This window comes from Microtus oregoni, unplaced genomic scaffold (assembly GCF_018167655.1).
Source record: "Microtus oregoni isolate MIOR12 unplaced genomic scaffold, Mior012 000022F_ref0000154, whole genome shotgun sequence".
NCBI classification, from domain to species: domain Eukaryota; kingdom Metazoa; phylum Chordata; class Mammalia; order Rodentia; family Cricetidae; genus Microtus; species Microtus oregoni.
In genome coordinates, this window is record NW_024543081.1 from 10932565 (window position 1) to 10943549 (window position 10985).

The 10985-nt window shown below is 48.8% G+C and overlaps 1 protein-coding gene across 2 annotated transcripts; it reads left to right on the top strand.

Moving 5' to 3' along the window:
• Window positions 1–6389: 6389 nt before the first annotated feature.
• LOC121461047 (cytochrome P450 2D20-like) lies at window positions 6390–10762 on the top strand. Of its 2 annotated transcripts, none has more exons than XM_041671748.1 (9): window positions 6390–6660; window positions 7394–7565; window positions 7832–7984; window positions 8100–8224; window positions 8964–9140; window positions 9324–9465; window positions 9663–9850; window positions 10270–10411; window positions 10512–10762. In XM_041671748.1, exons 1-9 carry the CDS (start codon window positions 6472–6474, stop codon window positions 10688–10690), a joined length of 1467 nt encoding a protein of 488 aa, XP_041527682.1. In that variant the 5' UTR covers window positions 6390–6471; the 3' UTR covers window positions 10691–10762. The 2 variants fall into 2 exon arrangements, with proteins under 2 accessions (XP_041527682.1, XP_041527681.1); XM_041671747.1 differs by having other exon boundaries at window positions 6391–6660; window positions 8064–8224.
• Window positions 10763–10985: the final 223 nt, after the last annotated feature.

Here is a 10985-nt window from a genome sequence, read left to right on the forward strand (position 1 = left end):
TCCTGGTCCAATCCCATCCTTGTCTCCACTTTGTCCCAAGATAATAGTGTACAATCAGTCTTTCCCCTTTGCCCCAGACCTCCCCTAAGTACAACTTTAATGTTGTGAGAAAAGTGTTTACTGAGGAAGAGCTGTGGCACAGGCCTGCAGTATAGCATAAGGGAGGCCGAGACAAGAAGATTGCACTTTCAAGACCAGCCTAGGCTGTATGGCCTGAAATATCTAACAGGATCCTTTCTCAAAATAAATAAATAAAGGTAGCAGGAGGAGGAGGTCAGGAGGTGATGAAGAGATGAAGGAGGGAATGAGAGGGAGGATGAGAGGAGGAAGCATCGGAACAAAATAGGAAGAGCAGTTGTTGTGCTGGTGTCCAATGATGACCCTAGATCACACTTAAAAACCCGTCCATCCTCTGCGGGGTTGGTGACAAACTGCAGACAGAAGTCAGTACTCTGTGGTTCCCGTGAGGAAGTGTGAATGACGTGTTGTGGGATTCAGCACTACTCTTTTTTGAGGACAAATGTTGGTGAAGATCCCCAGGATCCTGAAGTGTCACACATGGTTAGGGGGTCTCTCACTGCTAGAGAAGCTGCTGTCCTCCCAGCTCAGCTTGCTGCAGTGAAGGGATGCAGGAGAACATCTGCTGTAGGAAAGGTGTCAGAATCCAGGAGGATGGGCTGGATCCTACTGTGCTGTCTGGGACTATCTAGGCCAGGGAGAGTGCTCCCAGAACGGACATGGGACAGATATAATGGGAACTCACCTAGTGCAATGATACAGCCTGCACTTTCTGCACTTGGAAATCTATGACAGAGAATGGCAAGTTTGGGGCTAGCCTGGGCTATAGAGCAAGGTTTAGGACTGTCAGAGTACATAATGATGATACCCTGTCTAACGTACACATAGCTAGGGGAGAGAAAATACTCAATAAGAAAGAAGGGAAAGAAAGAGAGCAAGATGAAAGGAAAGAGAAGAAAATGTTGAGATTCAGGAGTGACAAGTGACCCTTTGTCAATCATAAAGACACGTGAGTGGTGACTGAGATGGTGACACACGCCAGGTAGAGGTCAGGCTTCCATGGGTCTCAGGGACAGGTGTAATAAACCTGAAAGGAAGCAGCACTGCTCCTGTCTGGAGACCGGGCTGCATTGATGCAGAGACCCTGAGGCACACGAGCGCCTGGAAAGGCTCCCGGAGCTGGGCAGCTGCTGTCCTCACAGTTATGGCTGTAGAGAAAGGACAGAGAAGAAAAGCAGCAGCAGGTAAAGGGACAGCAGAGCTCAGGCGTTGATCACACTACCAGCTGTCAGTCAGATGTGTCGGGGGAGGGGGTGGACTCCCAGCCACCAATGTGACTCAGATTGAGGACATTGCTCACAGGGAAGATCACCAAGTCTCATTGCAAAGGGATTTGGGAGTCCCATAGACATAAGGATGGTTTGGGGGTGTACTAACATGGCACTGCTGACCTTGGTCTTCACACAATCCAAGTCTGACTCAGGCAATCCGAGGCCTCTTTCCTAAACCCCATTGCTGATAGAAATGGTGCCCCAGCTGTGTGGAGACACAGCTATCAACATGTCCCAGGTCTCAGACATTGCCTCCCCACGGGCTCATGGGTCTCAAGCACTTGTCCTGGAATGTGCAGGACAGAACTGCCTGAGCTGAGGTCACATGACTGCCCTGGCCACACTCCATTGCACACAAATCCAAGTGTTTTTCTGAGCATCTTTCTGGTTTTGTGTTGGTTAGGCATCGCTAAAATTTATCAGCCTTACCATTTTATTTCTCATGGTGTTGGGAATTGATCCCAAGGACTTATGTATGCTCAGCCAGCATGCTCCAGCGCTCCATGCCTCAGAGTGTATGAATATGGGTTCATATGCTTATTATGTAGGCATATGTGTTTATGGTGTAGGTGCATTTGTATATAGGCTTGTTTGTGGTGTGTAAGCATATGTGGGGGTGTATGTTCGTGCGTGCTGGCATATGAGATGGTTGTGTATGCATGTATGTGTGCATGCGTCTGTGTGCGCGTGTATCTCTGTGTGAGTATGTTTCTATGTGTGTGGGCCTGTGTCGATGAATGCATATATATCTGTGTGGGCATGTATCTGTGTGCATGTAGCTCTGTGCATGTATGGGTCTGCAGGTGTGTGCGCATGTGTTTGTGTAAACATGTATATCTATGGGATCATGTGTCTGTTGGCATGCGTCTTTCTGTGTGTGAGCATATATCTGTGTGTGCATGTGTCACTGAGTGTGTACACATGTCTGTGTGTGTGCATGCAATGTTGGTGTACGTCTCAGTGTTTGTATGCGTGTTAGTATATGTAAATGTGTCTGTGAGTATGTGCGTATATGTGTGTGCATAACTGTGCTTATGTGTTTTTGTGTATTGTGTGTCCACATGTGTACATATTGTGTTTATGTGTGCACAGGTGTGGATGTGTGCATATCTGTCTGTGTTTATGTCTCTATATGTGTACCTATCTGTGGTGGGGTGCACTGCTTTTGTATTGATGCTACTGCCTGTGCATCTGTATGTGAACACTATGGGTCAATGTCAAGTGTCTTCCAACGTCCCCTTCAATATTTTTATTTTATGTTCATTAGGGTTTTGCCTGTATGTCTATCACGTGAGAGTGTCAGATTTTGGGGGTTACTCAGTTGTGAGCTGCCATGTGGGTGCTGGAAATTGAAGCTGTTTCTCTGGAAGAACAATTAGTATTCGTAAATGCTGAGCCATCTCTCCAGCCCCCACATTATTAAGACTATGACTAATAATACTACTATTATGAGAACCTGGATCTCGTCCATTCAGCCAGAGTAGCCAGCCAGTGATTTCCCAGGATGGACCAGTTCCTGCCACCACAGCAGTGGATACTGTCATGCATCACCAAGCCCAGGCCTGCATAGGTACTAGGACCTGAACTCAGATCTTTCTGCCTCCACAGCAAGCTCTTTAACCCCGGAACCATCTCCCAAGCTGCCTCCTGCCAAGTCCCGTGCATGTGGTCTCAGAAGCAGAAAACGTGAAGCACATGGTATTTCTCTTTCATTTAACTTAGGTTGCTTCCGTCCTTGGAGTTTTTCTTTTCTTCGTTTCTCTGTGTTTTGGATCCACTATACAAATTTCCAGAAGTGCTCTACCACCTGACATTCCCATGAAGAGAACGAGGAGGGCCCAGTCCCTGCAGCCCAAGCCTACCTGTAACCTCCAGATGTTCCATCATTTCTAACTTCTGGGGTCCCCAGTCCTTCCTGAAATGCCTCTGATAGGGGAAGGACACAAGCGTGTGGGCTGAACCATCTCTCAGAAGACTAGAAAGGAACAGCCAATGTAGCGGTGGCAGAAAGGAAGAACCTACACGGTTGAAGGATCCCTCTTCCCTGCTCTTGCCTGGCCACATCCTGTCACCTTGCTTATCCCTGTATACTAAGAGAAGCCATCCTGTGCCTGGCCCAGTGGAGCTGAAATCCTAGTAAGTAGAGATGATATCTTTGACCCCCTGGCCTCAAACATGGAATAAACAAATGCTTTACCACTGAGCTACATCATTGGCTCGGCACTAGCTCTGGGTTTCTGCTTGTTTTGTTTCACTGTTTTTTTTTTCCTTTCTATTTTTAGAAGAAATTGGTTTGTTTGGTTTGGTTTGGCTGTCGCTTGTTTTTGTTTTCTATTCTTTAAACTGTTTTAAGACAATGTTTTATGTTGGTCAATCTTTCCTTGCCCACCTCCTCTCAAAACCTCCTGTCCTCTGCACCACCCAAAGTTCCTTGATTTTAACATCAGTGTTAACTGTCATAAATCCCCCTCTACTTACTGTCTCTGAAAACAGGCTAAAGTCCTGTAGGAAGAGAAAGCGCCAGTTGTTCAAATGAGCCCATCAGACTGCCTGCGAGCAAGTCCACAGTGCACGTACTTAATTGACCAGTGATGTGGGAGGTGCCCAGCTCACCGTGGTGATGCCAGCCCTGGGCAGGTGGTCCTGAGTGGTACAAAAAATGACACTGACGAGCCAGGAAGCAGCATTCACTCCTCCATGGTCCCTGCATCAGTTCCTGCCTCTGGGTTCCTGTCCTGACTTCTCTAGGCTCCACTCAGTTTCCATAACCTCTATGGTCTCAGTCTGGCCAAACTATAGCTCTCTTTGATAACACTACCCACAAATATTTTCTTTAGTGTTAAATGTGCTGCAGTTTCTACAGAATCCTCCACAGTAGCAGCTCTCACTGGTTTACTATATGTCTGTTCTAATGTGAGCCTTGTGTGGTCCAGCACACATCCCCATATGTCCATCAGCCTTGTGTGGTCCAGCACACATCCCCATATGTCCATCAGCCTTGTGTGGTCCAGCACACATCCCCACATGTCCATCAGCCTTGTGTGGCCCAGCACACATCCCCATATGTCCATCAGCCTTGTGTGGTCCAGCACACATCCCCACATATCCATCAGCCTTGTGTGGTCCAGCACACATCCCTACAAGTCTGTCAGCCTTGTGTGAGCCAGCACATCACTTACCTATTTCTTCAACACAATAGGAAACCACAATATCAAAGCCCCAGGAACACTGTGTTTAGGAACCTCTCACTAATGCTCCATCAGTTCAGTGTCCCCAATGTTTCCAAATGTTCTCCTCAGCTAACATGAGTACTTTTAAAGCAAAGACCACCAATGCACAGCTGCCTCATTGCTGGAGATTTTTGGGTTCAAGGCCCTCCATTCTTAGAACTGACCCTTTGTTCTTCCAAGCCATTTCCCTCTGGGACCTAACTGATACTCTTTTGCTGTATGTGATTCCCTATTCCTTTTAGTTTTGTCTTTTATCAGTTTTCTCATGTTTACCTTCTCATTTAAATCAAAATATGTATAAATTCTACAATTCTTTACATACAAACTATATGCCATTGACAGCATTGGTTCTGTGGTTTGAGATTCCATAGGTAACATCCTATCATAATTGCCCAAGCTCCCACTGTGGCCTCAAACCATGAAGTAACTATTCTTAAACAAAGGCTTCACCAGCCCCAAACAACCCGAGGCCTTCCTGTGCCCAAATCAGCTTTCCCAAGCATCACATGACCCCAGTGAGTCACATCACTCTTTCCATGCTGACTGGCTTTGCACTTCCCACCATGCTTAGGGAAAGAAAGCACAGAGCTAGGAATGTCTCTAGGACTCACTGTGGTCTTCACTCCAGTGATGCCAGGCAGTTGAAGCCAGCAAATGGAAAGGGCACACAGGACAGTCCAGGACAGACATGTCCAGCTTCTATTTGTCCTCTTCCAGTGGAGTCCAAGGGACCATGATTAATCATCTGTTGACAGGTATATATAGAATTGCAAATTTGGGAACACCCCTGAACCCTGATGACCAAGAACTCCATTTCAGTTTACTGTTGTAGACATGGCACATCTGTGCAGATGACATGAATACCAAGACCCCAGGTCCCCGGAAGTCACACTGATCTTACAGGACACAAGTGCTCACATGGTTGAGGGGCCATGGACTGAGGATGAAGGGAAGCAAACAGTGCTAGCAGGCAGATGTTACCAGAGCATCCAGGTCATCTCCCATGACTTGGTGACAGACCAGGAACCTGTACAACATACAATGTGTGACACCCCTCACCTGCTCGGTGCACTTGCCTCTCAGGGCCTCACTCAGTCTGAAGTAGGAAGATCAGACCCAGTCAGCACCATGGCTTCTCTTTAACGTCATCATACGTGACACACAGAAGAGAGGCAAAGACAACTAGCATCCAGGCCTAGCCATGAGGTCTCAGAAGTTACTCTGGGAGGGTCCTGGAGCAAACCAGGAGGAAGCCACCAGCCTGAGCTTATTAGTGATCAGAGCACAGTTGCCTATGTCCCCCTCACTCCTGATCACAACTCAGGCTGGTGTTCTGACTCCCATTCACAGCTCCATTCAGGCCAGTTTGGAGCAGGAGAAATATCTGTGTCTGTGCTCCAACCTCATGTCCTATGAACCAAGCGTTCAGTGGAGCCTCAAATGATCTATATCCATTCTGAGACAATGTCCTCAGGCCCCCAGAACTCTGCCTGTGTGGCATATCACACACTGACTTCGCTATACCTTGTGATCCTGCACCTAGAGGCAGGGTCCACTGATCCTCTGCCCACTGTGCTCACAGTGCCAAACCCTACATAACCACTGTGTACAGCTCCCTGAGGAGAAGCTGAAGCTAGTCCCATGGATAAATATCCATCGAGAGAAGAGAAAGCATGAACCTCTGAGGCTGACTTGCCCTGGACTTGCCCGACGTCTTGTTATACAACCGGACTGAACAGTAAACACACCTACTTGGCTCAAGGCAGAGAACAAAGTGCAGCCTTCTCTTCTTCATAAGGGACCAGGTGCCCAGTCTGTCCTTAGAGTGTCTTTCCTGATCCTAGGTGTCTAGAGCAGGAATTCCCCAACCAGCCTGGGAAGCAGGGGCAGCCATGGTACTGCTGACTGGAGATGGCCTGTGGTCTGTGGTCCTATTCACAGCCATCTTCCTGCTATTGCTGGACCTGATGCATCGACGCAAGTTCTGGACTTCCCGCTACCCTCCAGGTCCTGTGCCCCTACCTGGGCTGGGCAACCTCCTCCAGGTGGATTTCGAGAACATGTCGTATAGCTTACACAAGGTAAGAGAGATGGCAGTGGAGGGCAGTAGAGGTCATGGTGCCCCCAGCAGTATGTGGTGGTGCAGAAGCAATAGGATAGACAGAAAGATGACCACCAAGAGGAAGAAGGCTTAGTGGTTGCCCTGTGGCAGTTGCTTCTGGGTCTGAGGATACTGTGGACTTTCTAAGAGCAGAGGTTCAATATGGAAAAGGCCATGGAGGCAGGTGTGGAGTGTGATTGGACAGGACAGAGGTCAGGGAGGCCCCAGGTCCTTTGTGATCCCTTCAGTGGGCGAGGTCTCAGGGACAGAGGGGAGGAGTCAAGTTCCCAGTGTAGTCTGTCAGTCTGAAAGCAAAGTAGGAGAGAGGCTGCGTCTGCTATATTCTCTTGCTGCTGTGAGGTCTCAGGCCTTGCTGCCCATCACAGGAACCTGAAATTTCTTCATGTATAGTGGGGTATGAAGGACATTTCTCTGGCAAAGTGACCTCTGAATAAGCACTACTATAAGAACTTTGTTGACTTAGAAGAAAGAAGTGTGCAATCATAAGGTGTCATACCTCAGGCTAGAGATGTAGGTCAGTGTCAGAGCATTTGTCCAGCACAGGGCAGGATCAAGGTTCTATAATGTGTAACACGCAAATGAAAACACGTTTGCACACATACTCACATACACACAGAGATACATGTGCTTTGCATGGATCTTCCATTCTGCTAGGGATCTCCATTTTTAAGCATTCTATCCCTCTACTTCAGCTTCGTCAACGCTATGGTGACGTGTTCAGCCTGCAGATGGCCTGGAAGCCTGTGGTCGTGATCAATGGACTGAAGGCGGTGCGGGAAGTGCTGGTGACCTGTGGAGAGGACACTTCTGACCGCCCTCCAATGCCCATCTATGATCACATGGGCTATGGGCCCAAAGCAAAAGGCAAAGAGCTATAGTGGGGGACAGGGCAGAGAGAATAGGGCTTGAGGAGCAGTGACCAGAAGATGGACAGGGCCTAATGGAGGGGAAGTGCTCAGATAATGGAAGGGAAATCACTGCATAGAGATTGGAGCCTCTAAAGCTGCACGTGCTGATTGTGATAGCAAAGTGCTGGGGCGCTGATGGCTCAGACTGACCATAGGGAAAGGTTGGGAGCAGGGCAGACAGCACAGCCACGTATCCTTGGTTACACACAGATGTCCCTGCAGGTGTGGTGTTAGCTCCTTATGGGCCCGAATGGCGAGAACAACGGCGATTTGCTTTGTCCACCATGCGAGACTTTGGCCTGGGCAAGAAATCCCTGGAGCAGTGGGTGACAGAGGAGGCTGGACACCTCTGTGACGCCTTCACCAAGGAGGCAGGTGGGTGATGGGAATATGGTAGCCATATGAGCAGGCACTTATGAGCAATATCATGACTTGCTTGCATCTCTGCTCCTAGGACAACCTTTTAATCCCACCACCCTCCTAAACAAAGGTACATGCAATGTGATTTCATCCCTCATTTATGCCCAGCGCTTTGAGTATGAAGACCCTTTCTTCAGCAGGCTGCTCAAAATGTTACAGGAAAGTTTGGGAGAGGACTCTGGCTTCATTGCAGAGGTATGAGGCTCACGACAGTGTGCATTTATGCTGTAAATCCTATCAGAATAAATATTCATTCAGGGGCAATAGGTCGACAGTCTTGTGGGATAGTCAAATGCAGGAAGAAAGACTTTGACCTTGGCAAATCTCATATAACAGGAAGGGAGGAAGGGAGGAAGGTCAGTAACTCTAGCAAGGGGTCAAGGCCCTGCCCACTGTCTACATGGAAACCACATAAGACTGTTAGATTTGTAGAGTAAAATAGGCATTTGTTCACCTTGGGCTTAACACAACCTACAGAAAGGACCTGGGGACGAAGCAGGTGATGTCTGGGGACAAATGGACCCTGAGTCCTTTATGGAAGAGGCTGGGAACTAAAAAGAAAAAAAAAGAAAGGAAGAATGGAAAAAAGGAAAAAAGGAAGAAAAGAGAAAAGGAAAGAAAAAGGAAAAAAGAGGCCTGGAACTAGTCTGGTCTAGGCGAACACTGAGCAGAGTAGCATCCAGGGTCAAGAGAGATGGCCTGTGGGTAAGGAACATAGCAAGGAAGCCTGGAGATCTGAGTTGGATCCTGGGACTCACTGGGAGATAGACCCTACTCTACAAGTTGTTCTCTGACCTCCAAACAGGAGTCTTTGTGCACATGTACGTGTGTGAATGAACATACAGGCACACACACACACACACACACACACACACACACACACACACGATTCTTAATTAGGAATAAAAACAAGTAGGCCTGCTTTTTTCCACAGGTGCTGAATGCAGTCCCAGTGCTCCTTCGCATCCCTGGGCTGCCTGGCAAAGCCTTCCCCAAGCTGACAGAGTTCATGAACTCAATGGATAAGATGTTGATTGAGCACAAGGGAACCTGGGACCCTGCCCAGCCACCCCGAGACCTGACAGATGCCTTCCTGGCTGAGATGGAGAAGGTGAGGATAGCAATAAAGATGGGGACAGGGCCTTTGGGCTGAAGTGTTCTGTGACTTGTGATGCCAGGGAAGTGGAGTTTGTATGTCATCTATGAACCCAACGCCTGTGGTCTTGAACACAACGGTGGATCATGTTGGGGTATACTGCCTGTGTCCCTGAGCCTACCTTCTCTGTCTGCCCAGGCCAAGGGGAATCCTGAGAGCAGTTTCAACAATGGGAATCTGCACGTGATGGTGGCTGACCTGTTCTTTGCTGGAATGGTGACCACCTCAACCACACTGTCCTGGGCCCTGCTGCTCATGATCCTACACCCGGATGTGCAGGGTGAGCCTGGCTGGGGCTGTGAGGGAGTGTGAGGGAAGAAAGATAGAAGTATTTGAGAAGATGGGGGCTCCACTATCACCTTGACCCAGACTCCCACAATTCTGATGGCAGTCTTAAATCACCTACTCACCCAGTGGTAGAAGGTCAAGTTAGAGCCACTAAGGGACTGCCTTACTGAGAGGATATTGTTTCTCCAGGCCGCGTCCAACAGGAGATCGATGAAGTCATAGGGCAGGCGCGGCGTCCAGAGATGGCAGACCAGGCCCGCATGCCCTACACCAATGCTGTCATTCATGAAGTGCAGAGATTTGCAGACATCGTTCCAACCAATGTACCACATATGACATCCCGTGACACTGAAGTACAGGGCTTCCTCATCCCCAAGGTAGGCATGGTCACCTTTGTCCCAGGGTCACCACTAGACAAAAAAAAAAAAAAAAAAAAAAAAAAGGCTATAAAGTCCAAGACCACAACATCCTGGATTTGCAGATGTTGAAGGTACCAGCCTGGGTGTGAGTACACTGCAGCCATTGCCCAGGACTCCCCAGGGAAGAGGATGGCTAGTGGAATAAGCCACAGGATTGCAGGGAGCACTGCACACAGGGGCACCTTCTGATTTGGGCACTTAGTGTGGCTTTGTTATATGGCCTTGAATGGTACCAGAAAATGATACCAAGGGGATCTGAGTTTGAGGTGAATGAAAGAACCCTGTGTATATAGGGAGAGGTTGTGTATGTGACCATGGTAACCAGGATACTGGCTTCCTCATCGCAATCCATGTTCACACCATGTGCCTCCTGCCAGGGGACGACCCTCCTCACCAACCTGTCCTCAGTGCTGAAGGATGAGACTATCTGGGAGAAGCCCCTCCGCTTCCATCCTGAGCACTTCCTGGATGCCCAGGGCCGCTTTGTGAAACATGAGGCCTTCATGCCATTCTCAGCAGGTCCTGTGGGGTATCTGTCTCCATGTCTCTACCCAGGGTGCCTTGGAAGGTGAAGCATTTATCAGGCCCCAGACTGACTGATTCACTGTTCTATTTACAGGTCGCCGAGTTTGCCTGGGGGAGCCCCTGGCCCGCATGGAGCTCTTCCTCTTCTTCACCTGCCTTCTTCAGCGCTTTAGCTTCTCGGTGCCCAGTGGACAGCCCCGACCCAGCGACTATGGCTTCTTCTCATTGCCAGTTATCCCAATCCCCTACGAGCTCTGTGCAGTTGTGCGTTAGCAAGGACAGCAGCTCCATCCTTCTCCCCAGCTTGTGCTGATTGATGTCCAATAAACCTGGTCTTTGATTCCACTCAGACTCCTGGTCCAACCCCATCCTTGTCTCCACTTTGTCCCAAGATAATAGTGTACAATCAGTCTTTCCCCTTTGCCCCAGACCTCCCCTAAGAGCAACTTTAATGTTGTGAGAAAAGTGTTTACTGAGGCAAGAGCTGAGGCACAGGCCTGCAGTATAGCACAAGGGAGGCAGAGGCAAGAAGATTGCATGTTCAAGACCAGCCTGAATTATAGAGCCT

Excerpts from the sequence above, each read along its gene's own strand:
- LOC121461047 (XM_041671747.1), top strand. The coding sequence starts at position 6,472 with ATGGTACTGCTGACTGGAGATGGCCTGTGGTCTGTGGTCCTATTCACA. Across the intron at positions 7,985-8,063 it reads CGCCTTCACCAAGGAGGCAG|GACAACCTTTTAATCCCACC; the intron begins GTGGGTGATGGG and ends CTCTGCTCCTAG. Across the intron at positions 8,225-8,963 it reads ACTCTGGCTTCATTGCAGAG|GTGCTGAATGCAGTCCCAGT; the intron begins GTATGAGGCTCA and ends TTTTTTCCACAG.